The sequence below is a fragment of the Antechinus flavipes genome, chromosome 2 (assembly GCF_016432865.1).
Source record: "Antechinus flavipes isolate AdamAnt ecotype Samford, QLD, Australia chromosome 2, AdamAnt_v2, whole genome shotgun sequence".
Lineage (NCBI taxonomy): Eukaryota > Metazoa > Chordata > Mammalia > Dasyuromorphia > Dasyuridae > Antechinus > Antechinus flavipes.
Genome location: NC_067399.1, coordinates 17563625 through 17590775, shown reverse-complemented (window position 1 = coordinate 17590775; position 27151 = coordinate 17563625). Strand labels below are relative to the sequence as shown.

Here is a 27151-nt window from a genome sequence, read left to right as displayed (position 1 = left end):
ATTATCAGAGTTTCCTGAATTTAATACAGTTATTTATCTTATCATAACTAAGTGGATAACCTTAAATGGTGTAATTTTAGGTGTTGAATATAGGATATATATTTTGGATTGACCTAGCCTATTCTTCATGTACTTTAGCAGGCCAGCCCTTTTCGATATAGAAATGGTGATTCGTTAAGAGAGCGAATTTCTGCCTTCCAATCTGCTTTTCACCAAGTGAAGGAAAACGAAGGAAAACCTGGACATTTAGGGCCAGAAGGAGAATTTCAGGCAGCAGACTGCAGTAAGTAAACAAAGTTAATTTTGTCCAAAATTTTTATTCAAAATCAATTATTAACTATGGTTCCTGATGTAAAAATATGTTTGATGAATACATGTTGAGTACTTTTGAGTTTGACCATTGTCTAAGCAATGTACTAAATTCAGCAAATGTTTATTGAGACATGAACTGCTTGCCATTGTAGTAAAAATATTTTTTATGATCATACATTATCTCCCCCCAGCTTTTAAACTCTAATAATAAAGCAGTGGTCATCTTTAATTGTGGAATCACAAAAGGTATGAAGAAAGAAAATTAACTTGACATTACTGTGCCTGTTGTCATGGTGATACATAGCTTTAGTGGCTTAGATTCCAACAATTGCTTGGAACCATCTTCAAATACAAATATATAGCCTTATGACTCACGCTCTGTAATAGAAAGTTAAAAAAAAACAAAAACTGAGACCTTTTCCTCCAATGCATATATTCTGAAACAAACAAACATTACCCATTCATATTTGTGATTTTTTTTTAATTAATTTTTATCTACTTCTCAACTGTGCGTGGCTTTTCAGTGCTTTTGACCTAGTAGGTCATATGTATATCAATATAGAAAATTTGTTGATGACAGAATTTCTGTGAGATAATAACTGAATTTCAGTATAGCCTACCAGGCTAAATTCAACAAAAAAACAAAAAAAGCTTTTTTTTTTTTTTTTTTTTAAATAACTACTGTTTTGGGAATCTAGATATACAAAAAAGCTTAGATAATATGACTTCTATTAGAATTTATGATGAAGTGGGGGACTCAGATAAAAAGATAAGAGAATTTAAAATTTTCATAGACATTGTAAAACATAATTGCTACATGAAACTCTTAAGTCTTGCTTACCAATTTAAATATAAAATAAATATAACAATTTTTCAAAGCTATCCCCCTTGCCTCTGATACTTTTAGTTTGTCATCTCTTCTGTACATTGTTTTGAATAATACTTCCTTGACTCCTATCTGTCTTTGCCCCTTCTGCCCAATTCCCTTGTAACAAATAAGCAGTCAAAATAAGACTTGGATAGAGCGCCAGCCCTGAAGTCAGGAGGAGACCTGAGTTCAAATCTGGCTTTAGATACTTAATGCTTCCTAACTGTGTGACTCTGGGCAAGTCACTTAAACCCCTTCAAAAATAAATAAATAAATGAGACTTTTAACAATCTGGTATGGCTGTGTCAAAATTTAGTTTGATTTGGGCAATAAAAGATGTATCTAAATATAACATATAGAGGGAGAAAAAAGTGGCCTGGGTACTACTGATATATGAGTGAGTGATGACCCAGAAGCCATTTTTGGAAACATCATAGTCAGGCATTGGGCTTAGTCCTATTTTGAGGCAAGGCTGCACAAGGGATAATGATTGTTTGTGGAGGCCAACCAGGAATGTACACTGCTTGGAGAAGAAACCATTGAGGTTTTCTCAATTGAGGAGTCACCTTGCCAGATAAAACTGCTGAAGAGCCCCTCATTAAAGGGGTATTTAGAATTTTAGATAAGTATTAGATATATAATTAGATATAATAAGTGTTAGAACTTTTTTCTTTTTGTGGCTTTGAAGTTCATAACCTTGTTATCCAGTTTCATTAAATTTGCCTTTTATCCATGGTAGTGGTTTTTGTCTTTTTTTTTTTTTTTAAATAGTATTTCAAAATGACTTCATTTTTAAGGGAACTTTTAAAAAATTGTTCTTACAAAATATTCAGAATTATACATAGAATATTTTAAAGGTTTCAAGAATAAATTGTTTAAATAATTTTAAAGCTATCTTTTTGTTGTTGTTGTTGTTTTTCCCTTTTACTCCCTTCCCTCACTCCCTGAAAAAAAAATTTGGAAATTCAGCTAAAAACAAAAGCCCCAAACATTGTGAACAGCCCAAGCCGTGTGGAGAGTTATCATCAAAGCGAAGACGAATATCTTATCAGAGAGATTTAAAGGAAAATATAGCTGATGGTGAAAAAAAATTGACTGACGTCCAGATATGCCATATTGCTACTTTTCCTGACGCAAACCGAATTTATACCTGTGAAACTTCTAGAACAGATCATTCTAAGGTAATAATTACCTGAAAAAGAAAGTTATCAGGATTTAGTGGTTGTACTTTTATTTAAGTAGCACATGATTCTCTACTGAGATTGCTGTGCAGTCCTATGTGTGGTTGGGTGTTATGGGGTTGGGGGTGGCTGCTTGAGTGAGTACCCTTAAATTTTCATGTAATTCCTTTAGTTTTGTTACATCAAATGCCCCTTCCAAAAGAGGACCTTCTCTAATGAAATAAAACATGAAATAAAGTTTTCTGTATTTTTAAAAATTAAGCATTTCTACCCTAGGATCTTGATAAATTTTTAAGAATAGTTTAAGAATTCATTTCTGACAGTGTAAACATATTCTGCTAAATAAAACAGCTCCTAACATAGATTTTATCATTGAGCAAAATCTGGCCAGTTCTAGAGATTACCAGAGAACCATGCTTTATAGAAATAAGGTAACTAGAAAATGAGTATTTGTCTTCTAAATTTGAGCCAGGAAACTAAGAAGATTCCCTCAGCCTGCTTAAAGTGAAAACAGATAGTCATTACTATTTCTGTGCCCATTTACCATTTTCAAGCCAAAAAAAAACAGGAGTATTTTGTCCAGATTGGAGAAGAAATCAGTATTTGCTTAGTTGGTGTTTTGCAGTTAAGTTGACCTTAATCAGCACTTGTCCCCCTTAGGAATCATCTTTTGATCCGTCCATTGTTGCACAGTCTGGATGCTCAGTTTTAGAGGAGACTTCACTGAAAAATCTCTCAGGGGCTGCAAAGGGTAATTATTCAATTTTTATTGTGGTGACCTCATGCTCTGTTTAAAATGCACTACTAATAGTTCTCATTTACATAGTACTATAAGGTTGGCAAAATGTTTATTGTTTTGTCTCATTGGGCCCTCGCACCATCTCTGTGAGGTAAGTGGTGTTATCATTCCCATTTCACAAATAAGGAAACTGAATCAAATGGAGTGAAGTGATTTGTCCAGGGCACACAGTCAGTTTCTGAGGGCAGATTGAATTGACCCTCATTTCCTGACCTCAGGGCCCAGCGCTTTTTGCACTTTGCCATTATTTTAGAACGCCTGCCTGTTCTGGGAGCATCAGCCAATGCTTGTAAGATATTCCCCAAATCTAACATGCATGAGATTCATAGTATGTTAATGGGCATAATCCATCTGTTAGGGACAAGATAATGTGGTTTGAATAGTATTTGTCTAAAGGTATTTTAGCAGAGGATATAATCTGTTAATCAGATTTTGATAATATTAGGCCCTTCCTGCTCTGCAGGAAGAATTGTTAATCAATGCTCATTTTCCCTGTCTCATGATCCAACTATTTATTCAGACTTTTTCCTTTTTGCTTTTGTTCAAAAGCTTCATTTCTGGCTAGTTTTCCCAGCAGTGCATCCTAACTTCTATTCCTGCAAAAACTGAGGCCCAATGAGTTCTCGATTCATTTCCTAAACTTCCAGTCTCCTTCCTTTTACCCTATAATTTTTATAAAGGCTAATCCTTGGTATATCCATCATCCTCCTGTTGCCCTCTGCTACCCTCATACTCTGTTGTCTTCCTTTTCTGTGTATATACATGTTCAAATCTCCTCAGACTAAAAAACCTCTGAATTGATTGAATTTTTCTGCTCTCAAACTTTAATAATTACAAAACCTTTTAGTATGTATACCTTGTATGCTTTCATTTCTCTTTATTCCTGTATCTTTAGTTATCTACCTACTGTTCCTACTCTTCTACAGAAATTACAGTTTTTAACTATTGATTATTCTAAATAAAATCATCTTGAACTCTCTTTCCTGAGAGAACAGTAGATGTTCTCAAAACTAGAATAAAAAATTGAGAGTAAGTCTTGAACATGGCAAGTCCCCTGTGATAAATTGCCTCAACCATACACAATAATAGTGAATGGCAGTTAAACTGTAATTTCTGTAAAGATTTAACTTCCTTAACCATTTATATCGTTCAGAATTTTGCAAAGTTTTCTGAGATTGGTGGCCATTTACCAGTCAGTATATGTGCTCAGGTAGAAACTGATCTGGCTGCTTGTTAGGGATATTGCAGAGAAAAGCAGCTCATTTGAGGTTGTGAATTAGGTGAGATGTATCCTGAAAGCCCAGTAACAGCCCAGTGAGCCTCCAAGCTCTCTGTTTTACAGCCTATTCAGGTTCTCTAGCATCCAGCCTTGGCCAACATCTTTTCGTGCAGATGACATCCAAATAGGTTTTTTCATTCTTGACTGCCCCTTAAACTCAAAACTCACATCCACTTAACTAAGAAGACCTCAATACCATCACTTGAAATACAGTATTTCCCAAAGTTTATTATCTTTACCCCAAAACAGTTTTGTCTTCTTACTTTTTTCTAATAGTAGACGTCTTTATTTAGCTGATTAATGAGTGTTCTCTTTTGATTTTCCCCCCCTTCCCCCTTTCTTTACCTTTCAGTTTCCCTCATATGTAACTCCACAGCCATTCTCCCAGTTCAGATTATTATAGATTATGTTAACTATTTCCTAACTAATCATTCCTATAATACATTTTTATTGCTGTATTGAATGAATTTTGCTTTGTGCAATTATCCAAGCATATTATTCTGCTCAAAATCCTGCTGTTCTGAATTATGTAGCTTACCTGAATAAAGTTCAGACTACCTAGATAAATTCATAGTATTACATGTTTTAGTTAGTGTTTATTTAAGTTGAAGTTTTTGAAGGCATTATTACATATCCCAATAAAGGCCAGGTATGTGAGATGTTCCTTTGAATCTAAGAGAAATTGGGGGAGGAAGAGGTTGGTGGAGGGAAGCATTCCCATCTATGATCATAAACGTTTGAGTAAGACTAAAAATGTTTAATAAGCCTCCAAAAGTTTAGAGAAATTTGTAGAGAAATATGTTCATTACTGACCATTTTAGTGGAAAGTTCAGGAGTTCTTTATAATTTTTAAAAGCTTTTGAAGTTGAGTTAAGGCTGTTCTTTCATCCTCTCACACAAAACAGCCATTGGTAACAATTAATGGAGTACAGGGAGAGGAGGTCATTGATCTCTTTAATGCATTTTTTACAGCTTTGTAAGTTTTATCAGGGCTGTAGTTTTCTTTGAACTTGAGGTATTTTGCTTTATCTTGTTGCACGAATCTCAGACTGTTAGGGAAAAATAATTTGACTTAGCAGAGATTACCTAACGTAAACTGTATTTGAATCTGGACTGCAAATATAGAGGAGTTGAAATTTGGAGCCATTTTAATGCATCAGCTTTCTCAGCACTGAAGGGAAGGAACAGGGCTGAGCAGCCTTAGTCTTATTGTCAAACTGAGCCCAAGTGTTGTAGAAGCTAATATCTCTGTTCTTCAGGTAAAAAGAAAGAAAACTCTAGTGGTTCAGACAGGTAGAGTTCCATGAAGTTCATCATCCCTGGGGCAGGATCCAAGTCACTAATTCTTTGGATTTTGTTATGTAAGAGTTCAGTTAGAGGGCTGGAAAGCTATATAAATCACGTGTATTATTTTCTTTTTCTTTGTTATTGCTTATCCTTAACCTTAGTATAGAGTCAAAGTTTTTCTTTCTTTCTTTTTTTCTTTTACTGAGCCTATGTGTCTTCCTTGTGTCTGGCCCAGGGCCAACAGTGTAGCCATGGTCCCCTGGCCCTTTGCTATTGAGAACCAGCAGCTTTTACCTACAGTGTCGGTCCCGGGCCAGTCTACCTTTCCTTAGGAAACTTGGTGGCCCTTTCATTGGCAGAGGCTAACCACTTTTATCAACCCTTACCAGCTTTCTGCTCCTGCAGCTCCAAATAACCTCCTCAGTAGTAGCAGATCAGAGTTGTTTATCCCTATGGTTGGCCATGGATTCTGAAGTTTTTTTATACGAATACTTCTCTCTTCAGTGGCATTTTAGAATATTTTTCTCCACACCAAGATCCATAGTGATAATTAAATATCTATCTTTAACACAAACACACTGCCCTGACTTTACTTTCCTTGTCCCTTTGGGCCATGGTGTCAGGTTCCAGGACCCTTCCAGGGTCTTTATTCAGGCAGGTTAGAACCAGGGACAGAGGGTCTGGCTGGAGTATTTCAACCCCAGCAGCTACACTGAAATATGTTTAGTGGTGAGTAGGAGCATCATTTTTTTGTCTCGCAGTACACTTTGCAGAGAACAGACTTAAAACTAAAAGCTTGCTCTTCTCTCCAGTGTGTACTGTAGGGTAAGATATTTCCTTTAAGAACTAGAGGGAAAAATCCTTCAAAAGCTTACTTTCTCTGTAAACAAATGGTTTGGGGTTGGTTTTTAATCTAGATTGGCCTGACTTGCCCCTAAAATCTTAAGCTTTTGTATGTTTCTCTTGAAGGGAAGGACACAGCTGGATGTGCAGAGGAAGAACTAGCAAGTAATGCTGCATCAAGACATCGTGGAAGGAGAAGCAAATTTGAGAAAGAACTGAACACAGAAACATTCAATGAGACCATGCCTCCAATTGCACCTGTGTACCAGGGGGACCTTTCATCTTGTGAATCCTCCTTCCTTCGATCTGTGCTGAAGAAGACTCCCGTGAAGCTGCTTCTGGAAAGCTTACAGGTAACATCATTGCAAATAGAGACTTGTGTGGCTAAAAGAGAATTCTTCAAATGGCTATTTTCCACAGACACTTGTCTAACTTCTGTCCTCCTTCATTCCCATTATCCTGAACCCTCCCTTCATCTTCATAATAATCCTATTCCTTTTTCACATCTCATCAGGATTCTCAGGCTTTGAAACATCTTCAGATTCATTATAGGAACTATGAAGGCCTCGAAGAAGGCTGAAGTATTTGGGTATCGTGGAAAGTCGTAACTTAAAGAATGGTTCCTGAAATGCTGTTCCCAGATTCACAGATTGTGCCTAACAGGTTTCCTCTCATTCAGGAAAAGTCTATCTGACAGCTAATACACCTCATTTAGTCCCAGGCTGATGCTACCTAATGCCATATAAATAATTAGTGCCAAAAGGATGAGATGATCACTCCATTCTATGGACTTCAGTTTCAGTTGCTTTTTAAATATAGCTTACTCCCCCCAGAGCCTACATTAGTTTCCCTATCCTCCAGCAGAATCATCACTCATATGTTAAGCACTACTGCATGCTACATACATAGCCCTCTGGGTTCATGATAATAGTTGACACTTGGATAACTGAAAGGTTCTAATACATCTTCCTGATTCCCAGCTTCAGCATTCTTTCCACTAACACATGCTGCTCTCTTGTGGATGAAAGGATAAAATATTTATCAAACTGAGGGAATTTTGAAGTGTGTGCCTGTTAATTGTAGACATTTATTAATCAGAAAGAAGTACATTTAAGTATTTGATGAATGTCTGTTTCACAAATACGGATATTTGATTGGGCGGGGGGGGGTTTCTGTAGTTATTACAGCTGGTGTTGAATAAATATTTGTTAAACAGAATGTGCATTTATTGGGGTGCCAATAGGTACCTATTCAGGACCCAGTGTGTTGTGTCAAAAGAGTATATTGGGGTGATGTAAGGGAAGTTTGGTCTCTGAATGGGTGTTGTCTTAAATTTAGGGTTGAAAGCAAAAGAAAACCAGTTGGTTAGAGAGTTGTTTTTTGAAAGGAGCTTGGTAGCTTTTCCTTTGGCACTTCTTCTTCCCTAGTGAAATCCATGTGGTGTTGGCTTCTGTTTCCCCTGGTCTATATCTTCTGTATAAACTCAGCTCTTCTGTCAAGTGTCTGGATTCCTCCATTGTTGGAGGCAGAGAATTGAGGTCCAGGCAGGGGAGCCATGGATATCTTGTCATCTTTCTCCACTAATGGGACTCTGCAGACCAGAGATATGACCAGCAGGAAGAGATTTCTGTAAGGAAACAAGTGTAGTGGAAAAGGATGATGGATTTGTATTTGGAAATCCTAAATCCTATCTCCTATCTTCCAGGTCCCTATAAAAGAGAGGGACTTTTAAAATATCTCTTCCAGTAACAGATTATATCATCATATAATTCTAGTTGTCACTTGTCTGTTTAATGGCATAATTATGATTATAGTGCAATTTCAAACTTTCTTCACCTTCAGGGTTAAGCAGTAAGTACATTTCTTAATGATTCCTAGCTCTAAAATGAGAGGAAATCTGCCAGGCAAGACCTGTCAGTGACATCTGTGAACAGCACTTCAGGAACCATCCTTTTATGGCTCAAACTGTCTATCATATCCTGATACCTTGCCACTGCCTTCAAGGCCTTTATTGTGTCTATTATGAATCTGGAAAGTTTTCAAAGTCTGAGAGTCCTTATGAGTTAGATGAGAAAAAAGAATAGGAATATTGTGATGATAAAGGAAGGCTCAGGATAATGGGAATCTCTGGCAAAGAGATGCTCAGTCACTTCTCATAGGCTTTGAAGATTAGTGGTAAGAATAGACATAATTCCCATTTTCATTCTGCTCTGTTATGTATAAAGCACTTTCTTCACAGTAAGGCTATGAATGAAGATGTGCAAGTATTCATGGTAAGCAATAAGAGGAAGACTCCAGTTTTCACTGTGTGCTTTCCAGGTCTGCATTGCACTGAGTGAAATTGAAACAGATTTTAAACATTGATAGTATTCTTGTTAGAAACTGTTTTGAAACTGTTTTCCTAAATAACATTAGGGATCTAAAATATGTTATTGGGTTTTGTTTTCTTAGGAACATTGTGACACCACTGGTTATGATGGAAAACAATCATTCTCATTCTCAGATCTTTCAAAAGGTTGTGAAGAATTGAAAAACGGTAAGAAAAATTGTATTCTTTTTTTTTTAGTCTAAGAAATGTTACCAATAATTATTTGGTCAGTGCTCTTTTCATTCATTTCCTTATGTCTTTGCACTTCTGAGTAGTATTTCTGATTTCAGGATCCCTTATAAACCAACAAGCATTTAAAGGCTTGCTTTATACTAGGCACTGAGATAAAGGATAAGCATATTGAGGCAGAAAGCCGTCATGGTTTCCAAAGAGTTCACAGTCTGGGAGTGACAGCATGTACTGCCGAGAAACGTGTAACAAGGTATAGGTAGGTTAGATTGGGGGTGACCAACAGGGAAGGAACTCCCTTGGGAGGTCTAAAAAAGCTGCCACAGTAGGTGCCGCTTGGTCTGAGCATTGAAGGAATCCAGAAGGCAAAGACCAAGAGGGAGGATGCTATTCCAGGCTTGGGGGATCGTCTTATGTATAATGGCTGAAGTAAGGGGGGATCTCTTTTTGACACAGGGAACGACAGTGAGGGGCCAGTGATGCTGCTTTGCTGAGTACATAGATAGGGGAAGAAAATAGAATAAAACCGGAAAGGTGAAGTGGCCAAGCTATGAGGGACATCAAAGGCTCAAATAGAAAACTTTGTATTTGATCTTTGGTGTAATAGGGAGGTACAGAAATTGATGAGGGAAGAGGTTTGTGTGACTTGGTTTGATCTGTGCTTTAAGAAGCTTGACTCCTGGGTAGAGGATGGCCTGGGGGCAGAGACCACCCAGCAGGCTATTGAAATAGTCTGGGGTAGAGCATGGGCTGATGAGGGTCTGCACCAAGGTGCGGCTAGGGTGGAAGAGAGGTGACCATGTTACAAAGGTACAAATGAGAGGACTTGGTAATTATGAGTTAATGAACCTACAATAGGAATCTGAAATGGTAATAAGAAAGTAGAGAGAAGGGAAGGATTTGGGAGGAAAAAATAATGACTTCAGTTTTAGATATAATGAGCTTAAGATAACAATTTACAAGCCAGACAGTTCAAGATGTCCAGTAGGCATTTGGTGTTAGCAGACTGGGGTTGAGAGGCTAGGGCTGGATATCTGGGAGATAGTTTCATCCAGGGGAGTCGAAGAGATCACCAAGTAAATTATTATAGAAAACAGGAGTGAGGACTCAAGAAAGAGCCTCTGCATAGGTAACACTCATGAATTAAGGATATGGGATAGATGAAAGCCCGGTAAGGTAAGAAAAGCAGAAGGGTCATGAAAATCTAGAGGAGAGAGTATCAAGAAGAGGATGGCTAGCAGTATCAGAGACTGCAAGAAGTCAAGAAGGGTGAGGATTAAGAGAAGACCATTAACTTCTTTTTTCCCCTGAGTCCTGCCCAGGTCACACAAATAGTGTTAAGTGCCTGAGTTGGATTTGAACTCGGGTCCTCTTTTCTTCAAGGCCGGTGCTCTATCCTCTCTACTGTCTAACTGCCCTAAGATTGTTAACTTTGTTGTTTTCAGTTGGATGGTGAATTTGTAAACCAGTTTTTAGAGAGTTGAATGAGAGGAAAGGAAGGAAGTCCCTGAGACATCAGCTCACAAGGACATAGACATGTTTGTGGGCAATATAGAAGCAGACACAGACGTTGAAAAGTGGGAATGGTAGATGGAGAAAGCAGGATGGAGTGGGCTCATTTTTGCCTATGCAGGAAGAAGCATCTTCTCTTGGGAGAATAGGGCATCTGCACAGGGATATGAGGAAGAGTGGAGAAGAGGGAACTCAAAGAATGGCCTCAGTCTTTATAGTGAAATACGAGGCAAGATCTCAATTATGGTTTAGGGGGAAAGAGGACCACGGGAGGTTGGAAGAGGGTTGGGAAAGTTTGGAAAAGCACTTCTGCAGAGAAAGTAGAATGGATTTAGTCAGATGTGAGAGGATTGTCTTGCCTTAGTTGAGGGCCCATTTGAGATTATGTAATATAAGTTGGTAGGGGGTCCAGTGAACACAATATACAAATTTCCTCCAGGTTTTGTTTAATAGCATGTGAGTAGGAGTGAAGGCAGCATATGATAGAAATAATCTCAGGCTGTGGTTTTGCAGAACAATACCTTAGATGAGGGGGAAGGGACAGAAGTGATAATAGGTTTGATATTAGGTTCACTAACTGGTCGAGATGGGGAAAAGAAGGGAATATAGTCAGTGTAGGGGAGTAATGACCTGGGAAAGAACTGAGGAGTCAAGGATTAGTGGGTCATACTTTAAGATGAAGAACAAGGTTTGGAGTTGCAAGATTTAGGAACAGATTATCTGGTATCAGGTAACAGATTATTGTCAGATCACTTCACGAACATGAACCTGAAACACTTTGTTGCGAGAGGGAAATTTCAAGGAGACATGACTCATGTCTGTAGTTTGAGGTGGATTCGGGGAGAGACTCATGGAGTAAGCTGCAATATTGAAAGGTTGAAAGGGGGCTTGAGAAGAGAGCGCCAGTGTGAATGCTGAAGTTCCCGAATGTGAAAACAGGAGTTGGAGAGGAAAAGGCTATATAAGTCCTGTTAATCCAACAGGAGAACTCCATTGAAGGAGGCAGCCACATCTCAGTGTGAGAACAAATTGAAATTGAAAGCTGATTTGTTACCTTTTCAGCAAACTTTTCACAAAGCACAGAAGAAAGGGATGCTGGGGTGATTTGGTTACTGTTTGAAAATACGAGAATGCTCCATCAGTAGGGATTTGTACAATGCAACCAAGTTCAGAATCACAGGAGGAGGGTGATGCTGTGTGGAAGTAGGTTAATCATTAGGGAAATGAGATCAGATGGGGTTATTGTTCACTGGGATGGGAGGGGGAAGGAGTGTCTCAGAAATGCTGCTTGCTTTGGAGCCTATTTAGAACCTGAAATAGAGTGATGGGAGCTGGAGTTTGTTGGGAGCTCTCTGAAGTTGCTAGGAAATTCCCTTTTTTCCCCAGGCGGATATGGGCTTTCCCTGTTACTGATGACTAAGTTTGAGTTGTTGATTTTTCACTTATCCAGTCACTGTGGTAAAAATCTTAAATAGAATTTTACATCTCATTTTTTGTAAATTTTAAAACATTGAAAAAATTCCAAATTATCATCATTGCTATTTATTTTATGTAGCTGTTTTTAAATCTAAAACTTCAAAGTATAAAATTGTTTCCATTTTTTTTTTTTTTTTGTCTGCTGCAGAAAAAAGCAGTTTAAAATTCCCAAAACCATGGCACAGAAAGAGAGTTACTTTTGGAGAAGAGCTAAGCCCAGAAGTATTTGACGAATCATTGCCAGCAAACACCCCGCTGCGAAAAGGGGGTACACCTGCTCGAAATCAAGATGTTAGAAGTATTCATCCTCCCCTTTTCCCAAGACTGTCGGAGGCAATATCTCAACCAAGCTTTGAAGAACCAGAACAGGAGCTTGTAAGTGAGAAAAGACCCTGAGAGCCAGGCTTGCCCTCAGAGCAACCGCTCCTTTTTGCAAATAGGCTGATCTGGGTACTTGAGTCATATATTTGTGCTTAAACTTATATGCTTGATTGTCTCTATTCCAGGATTGAGGGATGGGGCAGGAGAGGATGTTTGAGTTAAATAGAATAAGTTCAGATTGCTCGTTTGCTGTAAAAACCAGGAGCTGAATATTGATTTAAAACAAGGCAATTTACCCTATTTTGTGCCACCCTTTGGCAGTTCATGAAGCTTATAGAGCCTTCTGCAGAAAAATATTTTTAAATGTACATGATAAAATACATAGTGGGATTACAAAGGAAGTCAATTATATTGAAATACTATTGTCAGTTAAAAAGAGATGCCAAGTTAAGAACCCCCTGGTTTAAAATATTAACATAGTTTTATTTGTTTGTTTTTTGATGTTCTAATGCTGTGCATGACTTAGTTTCAAATATAGTCTAAAATATTTGACTATTTCTAGTCAAGTAATTTTCATAAAATTTTTTGAGAAAATTGTTGGGAGTATTAAATGTACAAGTTTCATTATAAGCTGCATCCCTCAAATAAGAGTAGATATCTTTGGAACTTTTATTTACGAAAGTCACCATGAACTCTTCTCATCAGGTAGATAAATGTATGTGTGTGTGTGTGTGTGTGTGTTCATTATTTGTGAAAATTCAGCTAATAATGGGAATGGTAAGATTTGGGATTATTGAATCTAAAGCCTTTTTATGCTGTAGAAGTAGTTTATTTTGAAGAAAAACTTTTTCTAACATTTTTTAGAGGTGTTAAGAAAAGTGATTTTTACAAATAAAATAATAGTAGAGATGCATTATCACTTGTAATTGTAAATTTTATATTTTGCTGTATTGCATGTGTCAATAAACTCAATTTAGTGGCAAAAGTACCAGAAAATACATTTTTCTATCACAATAATAGCTTCCTTTATATAGTGCTTTAATGTTTACTAAGGAAAAGGAAGTACAAAGTATTATTTTATTATTTAGTATTATGTCCTCCCCATTTATAGATTAGGAAAGTGAGATCTCAAATAGTGATATCCTTCCCTCATCTTTTCAGCTCCTGCTTCTTTGCTCCCTTTTCAGATAACATCTGCAGCCTCTCTTTTCTAATTTGATAAGATAAATTAGGTTAAATAAATTTGAATCACTCCTTACTAAGACCTTTATTTGTAAGCAGTTTTTTTTCTTGGTCATCTGCTGAATACGAGTCTTAATTTTCCTCTCATTCCTTTCAACTTGTCCAGGTTAAAATGGAACCACTCGAAGTGTCTTTTGCAGTTCTAGGACATGCCACTAATTCTTCATCCTCTGAAACTGTTGAAGGTACGGTTTATAAACTTTTTCATACTATTATTAGTATTTCCTTAAACAAGTAGTAAAATAACAAAACAAACAGCTCTCCTACTGTTGAGGGTAACTTTGAAGATGTTATATTTGGGAATTTTTAAGAGTTATTGTAAGAATTCTCTTGGTCCTCAGTTCCCACAGTAGAAAGTCTGGACAGGTAACCTTGTTAGTTAATTCTTTGAAGTAATTTTTAATTTTAACATTTCTTTGCTACCTATTGAATAGTTCTGATATTTCAGTCTGTTAATACATGGAGGTATCCTTGGAATCTCTGAATCTTATCATCAGAGCACAGACTGGCAAAAGACAAACTGGAAAAACAGTCCAGGGCCCAGCGCCAGTCTTAGTTTGCCAAGATGCTGATGGAATTAAGTCACTAGTGGAAGACAGACGGGCCATTTAGGGGTGATTTCTTTTATATGATTGTCTACAAGTATGTGTGGTTTAGAGACGCACCATGTCATGACTTGGAAGCAGATGCTTCTGCAACGACGAAAAAGAACTGGGTGGTTCTAAGACAGTATGCTCAATAGACTTACTTCGTTTGCAAACTTATCTTGGGCATCTTAAAGGCATCAAGATAGCAATATCTTCATTGCATTAGAAATTATGAGTTAAGTGTATGTAGTTGTAGTGTATATCTGAGAGGAATAATTAGGCAGCTTAAATAAAATTCTGATTTTTGCCATGTGTTTTACTTATTCAGCTTTTGATGCTGTTAATTCTTCAAGTAAATGTGAAAAAATTTCCCCTGTCAAAGTTTCTAGAATAACAAGATCTGCTAGTAAAAGAAAGGTAAGATGTTTTTGGTTTTTGGTTCTATTTGTCTTTTTTTTTTTTTTTTTTTTTTAGTATTAACACTTATTACTTGAAATTTTGATTGTTAATGTACTTTTGAGTGTTTTTTCTTTTCCTCCATTTGTAAGATACTTTTTGATTAGGTTCCAGTGAGCTCTTAAAAGAGAAATTCTTTAAAAATCCATAGTTCTCTTAATACTTGTCAATGTAGCAAGCAAGTGCGCTAGTTCAAGGAAAACTTGTTTTAGAATTTTCTGATTTTTGTTGTGGCTGTATTTTCATTCTGAAATTTTAGTGGGCTGCAGTCAGCCTTGGAGCAATGAGATTTAGACATTCTAAATGCTTGTTTTATCAATAAAATTTATTACATAGTATTCTCTGTTTTAATAAAATTTAATTGCAGTTGAATTTTCCATGATATTGAATTGAGACTTTATTTGTAATTTCAAAATATTTAAATTCCCCTTTCCTTCTGGGTTTTTTATACTCTTAGTATTCAGAGTAATGAATACTGGATTTATGAACCTTACCTAATCCAGTAGATTCTGATTCATTTTTTTTTCTTTTTAAATAAAGTAATTATTAATTTATTCCTTTTCCTTAAAGATGATTGGTGTAACAGGTCCTGAAGTCTCTATGTGTCAATTCAAGATCAGGTTGGAAACTTTTAGTTGATAGACTGTCATGAATCATTCTAGCAATTTTCTCCTTTGAGCCTTAAAATTGATTATCACACATGAATGTTGTCTTTGACAGAAAAGCAACACATGATAGGGTAAAGAGCGGTGCAGCAAAAAAAAAAAAAATAAGTAAATTAATTATGTGATTGGGAGAGTGTGCTTTTCATCCATTGTCTTAGTTAATGACTCACATGAATTTTAAAACTTAACATTGTTTTTCTAACTTCAAATTCTATGTTTGCTGCAGCAATCGGTTAATGTTACTACAGAGGCTGATTTTAGCAACCTAGTTAACATAGATGTTAAGAATGATAGGGAAAAGAGACCCAGTAAGAAGAAAGCACAAGGAACAAAGACCACAAACCGAACAGCCTCGAAAAGGATACAAGTAAGTGTGTGTAGCCCTGGTCCTTGTCCTTTCTCCAATCACGACAGACCTGGCCGGGGAGGTCAGAGATCAGGGGAGGCAGTCAGTGGGCCTCCCTGTGGTCATTCAACAGCACAGAAGGAGGCCGCTGCTCTTTGATCATCCTTCATAAGTAGTAAGCGGGAACTCAAGTAGCTGACCTTGCTTTCTTGAAATTCCACAGCCCCATTTCTCCAGCTTTTCCTAGACTCTTGTGTTTCTCTTTTCTTGTCTTTTTTGGATCCTTGGGCTAGTCACCATGATACTCTTAACAAGTATTTCCCTTAGCATCCAGGTATGATGCTGCTTCTCATCAAGGAGTCTAGTATAACACTTGACTTTTATTAGTAAGCTATAAAAATAACTGTTTTGTGAGGTTTGTTTGATTTTTTTTTTTTAAGCAACTATGTATTACTTTTTGTTACATTTGTGGTTTCATTGTCTCTCAATGTTCAGCATATAACAAGTCATTAATAAATGTGTGTTGCCTTGGATCAATTAAAACAGCTGCCGGAGCCAGATTTCTTCCATGTTATAATTGCAATTTTTAAAAATTTGGCTAAATTCAAGACTTCATATCTTAACTTTTTTAATTTCCAGATTTGATTTGGTCTTTTGCTTTTTATGACCAAGATAATTTTGAATGTCTAGTTTTTTTTAAATCATAGACATACTTCATCCCAGCCTAGATGTATAGAAAAGTGCTCTCTAAAGTGGAGATTTGAGCTACATTCATCCCAATAGTTCAGAATGTTATGGTGCAAAAAAAGAAGTAACCTTGGAATTGGAGGTTTGGTTGTGCCTTTAGGACACTGGAAAAGTTCATTCTCAGTTTATGCATCTGTAAAGTGGTTACAATGTACCAACTATATTGTCGAATAGTATTGTGATGATTAAATAACGTACTTTACCACATAAAGTACTATGTGAATATATTATTGTTAATAAAAGTGCACAATAAATATCCAGCCCATTTTTTACCCTAAGGATATAAGGGAAACACGATCAGGTACTTTGCAGAAATAAAAAAAAAAAAAAAACTTTTAAAACTTAAATGAAGCTCTGCTGCTTAGACTTTTGCTATACCTCTCTCATGGCAGCTCATATCCGCACTAGGGCGTGCCTTTTCCATCCTGACTCTGGTTTGCTCTATTCTCCTGTCTGCATTTTACAAGACTCATGGGTGCCCCACATTTGCCGTGTGGCCAGATGATCTTGAAACAAAACTTGTATATATCTGATGATATATCCTATTCACTGTTCTTTCTGCAGAGTTCTCATTTGATAGTTGTTCTTTGAGTGTTCCAAGACATGTAACCATTCAACATTGCCAAAACTCTTGAGATCTCTAGAATCATCGCGTAGATTCTTAAAAGTAGTCCAGGGCCCTCTCTTGCTGTTCATTTCTGCGTCCAGCTTTTCAGTCATTCCACAGTCTCTCTCTAAGATGGATGTGCTGCTGCCAGTTAAGTTCCATGGGTTGTCCATCCATTTGCCTGTCCTCATCTGAACCATAGGCATTTCTCTATCTGCTTGAATTTTTCATGTGTAGTAAGTGAAGCAGAGTTCTTTGGAGCAACTTTGGTTCTAATTTGGAAGATTGCAAAATTCTTGCCCCAAATGTAATTGGAACATTGATGTCAGTTGCAGACCAGGAACAGAGCCTTTTCTCTGTAGAGAGATACTTCAATATCAGGTTTTGAATTTATTAAGTAAGTGGGGATAACTTGTTGAAAATTGTTCAAATGTATGAAGATTACCTAATAAAGAATTTGAGTGATTTAGAGATAATGTAAAAATTATAAAGGATTGTATTGCTTCTGCCTTGATTATAATGTTTTATACATTTTCCTAGGTGTTAAAAAATTGCAGGAGGAGGAAAGGAAAGGGAAAGAGTTTACAGAAGTCTTTCTATGGTCTAAGAGAGGTAGCTTCTAAGAAACCTCTTCTGAGTCCTATTCCTGAGATCCCTGAGACCCCTTCTACAGCAGCGCTCAACACAGAGAGACCTCCAGTTCTGTGGAACTCAGGTATATGTGCTTCCATTTTAAAGCATACTTCTGTCAATGTGGATGAATAAGTTAATTTCCATCCCATCCTGCAGCATTCTTGCTCATATTTAGTCTCTCCTGAATAACAATCCACAACCACAAAATTTGCTCAATTCTATTGGTCACATGACCAGGTACTGGATATACTAATGTTAATGTGCTCTGAAGGACTTTACGTTTCCCCGAAATGTCCTGCGGCCTGAGGAGTACGCAAGAGGAGCCTTCATGTTCCTGAACCTTTTCTATCCCTCTGCCCAAGAGGCTTTCCGTTAATTTGCCTCTGTCTCATTTCCAAGTATTAATGATAATATTGAACAAGGAGAGGAGAAGAACGACATTGTGCAGATAGTAAGGTGCCCACACTTGATGTGGTATCCTATAGCTTGGTTAAATAGGATGTGAAGCCAATATGCTTCTGCTGGACATAGAGAACTGTAATGAGTATTGATTTATGGCTTTGATTCAGTTTTAACTGATTTTTTTTTCCATGTCATCTAAGAATAGTATACCTAGTGTAGCCAGCTCCTCTAAAGCAAACTGAAATCAAATCATTATAACTTTTCCTTATAACTGTTTAAAGAGAATAAAAACTTTAATGATGTTTTTTTAAGGCAAATAATGTTGGGTATATATTTAAAGAAGCATTTGGCTCAATATTCCATTTTTTTGGTGAGACTTTTCAAATCAGATACTTAAGAGAATTGTCTAATACATTGAAAGATCAATGCCTGCTTCATCATCACACAAGGTAGTAAGATGCAAAACCAAGACTTGAACCTTGGTCTTCCAGCCCTCCTAGATCAGCCTCTAGTTTTTTGTAAAATTATTAGTTGGGATTTTTAAAATTTAATTTTCCATATTTAATTCATATTTAATATTTAGCATCTTCTAGACTTCAGAATCTCACTATGATCTGTAAAAAACCTAAGATTTTTTTTAGTTGTCTCACTGATTTAGATAAATTTGGTCTGCAAACATATATCCAACTTAAAACGGGTTTCCTCAAGATTCTCCCTTTATTGGAGGTCAGAAGACAGAAGTTAGTTGTTCGTCTATTTTCTAGAGGGGAGAGTTCCTTAAACATTATGCTTCACAGTACTCAGAAGTTAATTGTTCGTCTATTTTCTAGAAGGGAGAGTTCCTTAAACATTATGCTTCACAGTACTCTAGGTATGGGTCCAAAAATAAACTCCAATTTTTTTGCTGACTAAATTCCAACATCACTTTTTGTGCCTATGTTATCAAAGCTTTATATAATTATTATTTTTCAGTAGTTGGTTCAGTTCTTCTCTTTCTTGCTTTCTTCTCCAAGCTATGTATCTAAACACGATGCATTGGAAATAAATTATTGGATGGAATTTGATGAAAGACAGGACCATCTTGGACCTAGTATGGATAGTTATTATTGGACAAAGCAGAAATATTTTGTCACTATATCCAGTTCAGTCTGTAATTGGATCCAGTGATTTGATAAAATGATTTAATAGAATTAATTCATTTTAAAATTTTACTTCTTCTCCAGTAGCTAAGTAGGAATTCATGAAAGCTTGATAAATATATATCTGTAAGGTTCTAGAAATAACCCAGCTTACTGTTGATTGGCATAGACTAAATCTAATGCCATATTAATACCAAATTATGTATTGTATTGATTTGTATTGGGTTTGTTTATTAGCCAAGTAGAAAGGACTGATCTTTTCAATTTCATTTTTTTTGTTTGTTTGTTTTTGGTAACAATTTAGAAATAGAAATGTAACATTTAGGCTGAACCGTATAGTAGCAAATCATTGTAGTTAAGTGTTGTGACTTATCTATGAGAAGAAAAAAGTTAAATGAAGAGAGGATTCTATCAAAGAAGGCAGAAAATCTGAATTTAGTCTGTCTTGTTGATCTTAGACAGCTGTTTTTTCTCTGCTTCAGCTCTTTAGCTATGTCTCCATACATGACAGACAAGTTGGAGGAATCATGAAAAAAGCATATAACCAGGAAAGCATTGTACAAAACTGAAATGTTTTTATGAGCCAGAAGCTACTGGTTGATTCCACAAATATTTTGGGTACCTAACCTGTAAGCGGTTAGCTATTGTTTGTGACAGGTAGAACTTTTGGTAAGCTGCCTTACAAGAGAAAATAAGTGGCATCATAGTTTTACAAAATGCAAAACAGGCAGGTGCATATAAGCAACAATTTTTAAAGTTTTTAATTCTTTTTACTGTCACATTTTTATCAGATTGTCTTGACATGCTAAAAGAAGATTCCAGCAGTTCCAAAGTAAGAGGTGAAGATTCCGTGAACTCTGGCCCAAATAGACCGGTTGGAAAATTCAGAAATAAATATTTGTCCCAGAACCCAGAAATCTCGGATCCATCGTATGAAGAAAATGTCTCTGAACGCTCCAGTTCTGATATAGAAAGTGACTCATCTCATGGTCCTGTGTCTTTTGACCGGGATTCAAATATAAGTATGATAACAGTTTATGGAAGTGGTTGTATTCAGCATCCCGACAAGCTGGAGCATCAAGACCACACAAAGAAAAGGACTAAGAACCAAAACGTCTGCCTTCTTTCTCCAACGTTAACTCTTGCAGCAGAAGAAGAAATACCTCCAATTATCCCCAATTCCAGTTTTTTTCTGTTGCAGCCCTTGCAGTCTGCTGCCATTATTCCAAATGTGCAAAGTGCGTGTGAACCTGAAAGCTTCGACAACACACAGCAAGTAGAAGAAGTCGGTATGTCGTGTGGAAAGCAGAGAGATGTTTTAATGGTTTCTGAAGAAAGACCGAAGAGCACTCATTTAGCAAATGCTCCAAAGGCAGAATTGAATCATCCAGAAGATGCTGACATGAGCGAGGATGTGGAACAACAAACCGTAAGTCGTGGCCAAGAGCTGAAACAGAGAAAATCAAAAGCAAGCAGTGGCATCTTAACTTACAAAAATCTTATGAAGAGACGGAGAAGAAGCTCTATTTATTGTCCAGCTGATCAGATTATGCATTTTGAAGACCCTGGGAATCAGCCGCCTACCTCCTATCCAATGGAAGAATTACCTGTTGACAATTCTGAACTTTTCAACAATTTAACCGAATCCATCAAACAGGCCTTTAGGAGATTAAACACTAGTGGGTCAAAAGTAAGACGCAGCACAAGGTTTCGAAGAAATTCTGACAGTCAGGGTCTCATTTGGGTTTCACTTCCAGGCCCTTCAACTTCCTATATTTCTCAGAAAGCCAAAAGGACAACAATGTGTTCATCTAATAGCAGAGAATTTGAAAATCTGTCCTTCGTCCAAGGGCCCTGTCTTTTGTCCTCTATCTCAAGCAGGGAGAACTTGGAGAATGATCCTGTATCTGGTGCTTCTTATGGAACCAGGAGGAAGAGCTTTTGTGCATCTGCTCTTTCAGAGACCAGAAGTACTTCCCGACCCAGATATTACAGGAGAACAAGCCTTTCTCATAGGAATGAGGACAACCACCCAAAGGACTTTGACAAAATTGAAGTCTTGGAGAATCCAAACAATATCTGACATTTCCAGCATTCGTTTTATGAGGGGGAAGGTAACTATATTTTTTAAGAGATTGTTTATTTGCAGAATGCTGCATTGTTCATTAACATTTCTATTGTGAAAAGTCACCCACTAAACTGGTTGAGATAGATGTTAAGCATGTCTTAATATTTAACTTTTTTAAGGAAAATAATCCATTATTTTCCTGCTTCTCAGAAGCAAATGATGCTTAATGAACGAATGAATATTTTAGTCCACTAATGCTTTTTAATGAGTAAATGTCCAAAACTACCTGGATATTCAGAGGTATTTTTAATTAGTTATTCAAATGCAACTAATTAATTTCAGAAAAAGTAGTTGTAACTGATATTCATTATGTCGATTTACAAGGGGCTGTAAATTGGAATCCAATTAACCTGAGACTGTAAAAGAGTAAGAAGGGCTAATGTTCACTTTTCAAATACAGTAAGGCTGAGAGAGTTTTTTCTAAATATAAAAATGGATACTTCATAAAATTTTATCTACGAAGTAAAGGACACTTTTTTAGGCAGTTGGTAAGCTAGACTCCACTTTGCAGATTTCAAAAATTTGATAATGTTATGTCTGTCCCCAGTGAAAATTGTTCATAAGATTATTAAAATTCAATCTAAAATGTATGGTATTTAAAGTATTTTTCCAGTGACTTGTTTTTAAAAAATAAATGCACCATTGAGGATATAGATGTAGATATATATATAATTTTTTTTTTAATAAGCTCAATTTAGAAGGCATTGTGTGCTTTCAGCTAAGCTATCTATATATCTTTCGATGTACTATTTTGTAATTCTCCCAGAAACTTACAGCTAACTTGGAAGCTAATGGAAAATTTTCTTCTCAATATGAAATGATGCTATCACATTTAGTTGGCAGTGAAAATTTAAAATGATCTTAATTGATTGGGCCTAAGAAAAGTCATGTGCTAGTGTAGAGAGGTGATGGTAGGTCCCAGCTTGCTTTTAAAAAGCAGCATCTTTTCCTTTGTCCTATGGCATTTCCACTCAGGAGCTTTTGCTCGCATTAGAATAAGCTTAGCTTTTTTTCGTTGAGCTGGAATCTCATGGCTTCCCGGGAGAATGGGCACAAGGAGTATTGGAGGAGTATTGGAGACCAAAAAACACTGGTATGTCTTCAACTTATAAAAATCCCTATGAATCATTGTGTCATTAAACAGCTTTCTTTGAAGACCTTCTTAAACCTTTCTACCATGATAGCAGAAACTTGTTAACAAATAGAACTCTTTATAAATAACACAACAAGGAAAAAAAACTCCTGCTGTGATGGAGCATTTTTTTTTCACTTCTGTAAAGAGACTGCATTACCTTCTTGGCACCAGTAGGTCTGGGACTCCTGCTGCTAAGACTAATGTATTTTACATTAACACTCAAAGTGATCCCAACTCCTGCTAAAGGGTGGATTGTTTCCAAAGCTTGTTTTCTGCAATATAAAACATTTATGGGCTTTCCTCCCCCTGTTTATGGTTAATATGGTTAGCAAATCATCTGTACCTCAAAAAAGTAGTATTCACTTTTTCTGAAATTTAGTCTGTAGCTTTCCATATTTTATCAATCTTTTGTTTAATCATTTAACATGAAGGCAAAGCCTCTCTGACATAATCTATAATATTTCAGTTTTTTCTAGCCTAATGCACTATAAGACAGCTTTTATGTTTATGAATTCAAATTGAATTTTCTGTTTCAATTCCCAGCCTTTACTAACAGGGACGGGAAAATATTTGGTTATGTGTATGTTTCCTTTATCTCTTAGTGATCTTTCATTGTAAACTTGTCTTTTTATGACTAAAGATGAAAATAAAGTATTGTATCATATACACTTTTGAATTACTATTGGTTTCAAAATGTTTCATTATAAATATTTTACTTGGTTTCTACAGATAACAATAGGCAGTTTTCCCAAAAACAGAAGATCTGAAGAATTAAAGCAACTTAGAAGCAATTTCATCCAACAAACTCTGTTTGTGTTGTAAAATTTTTAAACGTTAAGATTTCTGTATTTGATCATGCTTGTTTGCTTTTACTGTTCATGGGTGGTAAAAACAAAGATCATGATGTACTTATGTTGTGTTTTTTTCTGACTGCCTTGCCTAAACATCTTTACTCCTAGTACATTTTCTCAAAATCTTCCTGTATCTTAAATATGTTAAGATAGAATCTTTGAATTGCTTTTTATATTGATGTAAATTCATATTTGTACCAGAAGATGGCAGCCTGACACGAGGCTTTTTGTGTATATTTAATTATAAATCCAGGGCAACACCTGATTATTTTTGTGTGTTTGTTCTTTAAATTATCCCCTAAATGTTTGGTTTGAAATAAGACTTCAGGCAACTAAGCTGGGTCACCCCCCCCAAAAAAAAAAACAAAACAAAACACCAAATCCTTTCTAGCAAGTTATCCTCGGACAGTTTCCCACAGCGACATTTGTCAGTCTTCTTATGCCTCCCCTCTCACCTCAACCCCAATTTTTGTGGCTGTTTTCTCCATTCTTCTCAGTCTTGCCTCTAACTTCACTCCTCTCTGTATGGGGAGCCATGGTTGGCAGGTTCGTGCTTAGCTTCAGTAATCTTCCTTCAGCTCGACAGACACAGAATTGGGAGGCTGATTTTTCTAAAAGATTTTAAAACTAGCATTTGATATTTTAAATGTATTTAATTTAGAGGAGGGAAGGGAGGGTTGGGGAAGTGCAGGAAGAGGTCATATGAACAGATAAAATGGAATAATAAACTAGAAATATTTGTTTTCTAATCCTTCACTTTTAGTGTAAAGAGACAGATCATATGGAAATGAGCTGATGTAATAACTAATATAACGTTGGGTCCAAAACCCAAAAAAGACTTCCCACAGTCTGTTTGGGGAGAGCAGGATGCATTTCCCACAAGCTCCTTCCATTTTTGGGCCTTCAATGGAGCCAGTTAATCTTGCTTCTTGCCATTTCTCTTAGCTAGTTGGGGATTACACTAGGTTAGAGTTCTCTATTGTGAAAACTGGTTTTTACCTTTTAAGTTTGGTTCCATTTTCCCTTGGATTCCAGTAAATCTTCCACCCTCTTTCACCCTCAGTAGGGGATAGGGAAGCGAGAAGCGATCCTTAATTTAAGGTCACTGCCAGAGAGAAGAAAGGAAGTTTGGCCTTAGTATACCAAAAGTCAGGTTGGGATAATTGACGATAGTAAAGAGTGACAGTACTTTCTATTCCCAAGAAATCTAGGGTCAATGGAGACCTGTTAGAAAAATACTGGAAAATCTTGAGTGAGGATATAATTGGAATGTTATTCCCGCCAGTTTAAAAATGTGCTGTTTTCCCCCATTGCTTTGGTAAATAATTGCTGAATTTAAAGAGGGAACAATTCTATTTTAGCCATGATGTGGACTTAGGAAACAAACTGAAATAATATTTTAAAGAGAATAAAAGTTGAAATAAAAATTCAACAGAAAAAAAAAACCACAAACGGATTTACCATAAGATAAGTTTCTAAGAATTTTGCTTAAAGTTTGAAAGTAAAACAAATCACTTTTATAGGCTTTTTGCCATTTTTGTTGATTTAAAATTTTTTTTTTTTCTTGTGAACTGAATCAACAGCTTCCCACAACAAATTTTTCTGGTCCTAATCTAATCAGATTATTCAGAGTTTTACATTGACTATACCCATGCTTCATTGACACTAAATTTAAAAACCGGTTTGTGTTTGTCAAGCCATAATCGCAACTGAAAAACTTTAATGGGAAATGAGGAATTGAAGGATTTCAGGATTTGCTGTTTATCTTTCATAACTCTTCATAATATTTTTTCTCCTTAATATGACTTAATTTGGATAAAATTGGTTCCTAGGCAGTTATAGAGTTCAAGAGTGTTTAGGGGGTTATTAATCAGGGAGAACTGGATATAATCGGGTGATATTTTCCCACTTCAGATAGCAGTTGCACACAACAGACAACATCTGTATTGGGGTCTTTAATTTTATGAAGTAAATGATCATTTTCATACTTCTAAATAATAGTTTTTTTAAAAAAAATACATGCAAAAATAGTTTTCAACATTCACCTTTGAAAAACCTTGTGTTCTAAATTTTTCTCCCTCCTAGATAACAAATAACAGTAAACATCACAAGTCCATTGGAATCGCCTTGAATCACCTTATTGTTGAAAAGAGCACGTAATCTTGTCACACTTTACTTCTATTGATAGCTTACTGCATATAAAACCATTCAGTTCTCAGCTTTATGAAGCAAAATTGTAAAAGCTTGTCTCCCATTTTACAGATGAGAAGAGAGATTAAAATTAAATTATATGGATCAAAAAAGCAATAAAATAAATCCAAATATGGGATTCTTTATATGAGGTGGGGAAATTACTCAGAATTTTCTCAAAACGGCAGGGCAACATGGTGTTTATTTTTACGTGGAAGGCAGAGGTCATGACTCTGAATGCCTTCCCTACCCGTTGCTAAGTATGTAACTTCAGCCAAGTCACAGGGCCTCGATTTCCCTATCAAGACTGGATGGAGCCCTTTATAAGAGCCCATTTTATCCATGTGTTTTCAGCTGAACAGGTTCTAGAAATTGATTTAATTAATGTTTCCATTAGACATTTCCATTTACTTAGCAGACAATTTGTCAATGATCAATGATCCCTGATGTATATTATCTGTAAGTACTACTGGTTTTGGAATCCCTTTATATCCATAAACATTGAGAACCACCTCTGTTTTTGATTATGAGGTTTTACATGTATCCATATTGTCTAGTATAATTGAAAATTAAAAATGTTTTATAATGAAAATAATTTTGACTTTATAGACCCCCTGAAAAGGGTTCCTGGATTTTGGGAACAGGCAGTTGCAGTTCCTCTAAAGCACTTCGCTTGGTGTGATTGTTAGGCGACTAGCATTTATTAAGCACCAAGAGCTATTGTTACAAAGACAAAAACCCAGACCTGCTTTCAAGTAACTCAGTCTAGTGGGAAATAGATATGTAAGCAACCACGCAAACAAGATGCTCAGCCATTTTTGTGACTGCATTTGGGGTTTTCGTGACAGATACTGGAGCAGTTCACCATTTCCTTCTACAATTCACTTTACAGATGAGTAAATGGAGGCAAACTTAATAATACAACTAGTGTCTGAGACCAGATTTAAACTCGGGTCCTTTTGAGTCTGGGCCCAGTGCATTTACCAACGGAATCATCTAACTGCAGATAAAGGTTTATCCTAGAAGTAGACAGGATAAATTGGGGAGTGGTTTGCCATTTTTTCTTGAGTGAATTACGGCAAACAAGTAACTTGCCTATGTCATAACTAGTAAGGCTTTAGGTGACATTTGAACTTAGATCTTTCTGACTTTAGGCCCACTAGCTGCCTCTCAGCATGGGTAGAATTGCCTTTTGCTTGGATTCCTCCTGGAATATCATGTTGCTAGCAAGTGCCTTATGTATAATCTTTTACCTACGCCATTTTTAAAAATAGCTTTTTATTTACAAGACATAGGCATGGGTAATTTTTCAGCATTGACTCCTTGCAAAACCTTCTGTTCCAACTTTTCCCCTTCTTCCCCCCCATCCCCTCCCTTAGATTTGTCTATACTATTTCAAAAGGCTTCCTAATTGGTCTCCCTGTTTCTTGTTTTTACCTTCAAATTTGTCCTTCACATAGCTGCCAAAGTGATTTTCTTGAAGGTTTTATCTGTTGTCCCGACTTAGAAAATGCTAGGTGTGGACCCCTATTACCTTTAGAATCAAAAGAAAGGTGTTATTTAAAGGCCATCGCACAATGCTTCCCTC

At 36.4% G+C, this 27151-nt stretch overlaps 1 protein-coding gene across 1 annotated transcript in view; it reads left to right on the top strand.

The window, feature by feature from the left end:
* CDCA2 (cell division cycle associated 2) overlaps window positions 1-23638 on the top strand; it is a 39571-nt gene extending 15933 nt beyond the window's left edge. Inside the window, exons 5-16 of the mRNA XM_051974159.1 lie at window positions 139-283; window positions 2150-2361; window positions 3022-3112; window positions 6696-6922; window positions 9021-9105; window positions 12263-12489; window positions 13784-13862; window positions 14593-14681; window positions 15612-15752; window positions 17626-17800; window positions 20051-21373; window positions 23252-23638. Coding sequence (XP_051830119.1) covers window positions 139-283; window positions 2150-2361; window positions 3022-3112; window positions 6696-6922; window positions 9021-9105; window positions 12263-12489; window positions 13784-13862; window positions 14593-14681; window positions 15612-15752; window positions 17626-17800; window positions 20051-21342 — 2763 coding nt within the window. The 3' untranslated portion in view covers window positions 21343-21373; window positions 23252-23638. The remainder of the gene's footprint in view (window positions 1-138; window positions 284-2149; window positions 2362-3021; window positions 3113-6695; window positions 6923-9020; window positions 9106-12262; window positions 12490-13783; window positions 13863-14592; window positions 14682-15611; window positions 15753-17625; window positions 17801-20050; window positions 21374-23251) is intronic.
* The last annotated feature ends 3513 nt before the right edge of the window (window positions 23639-27151 follow it).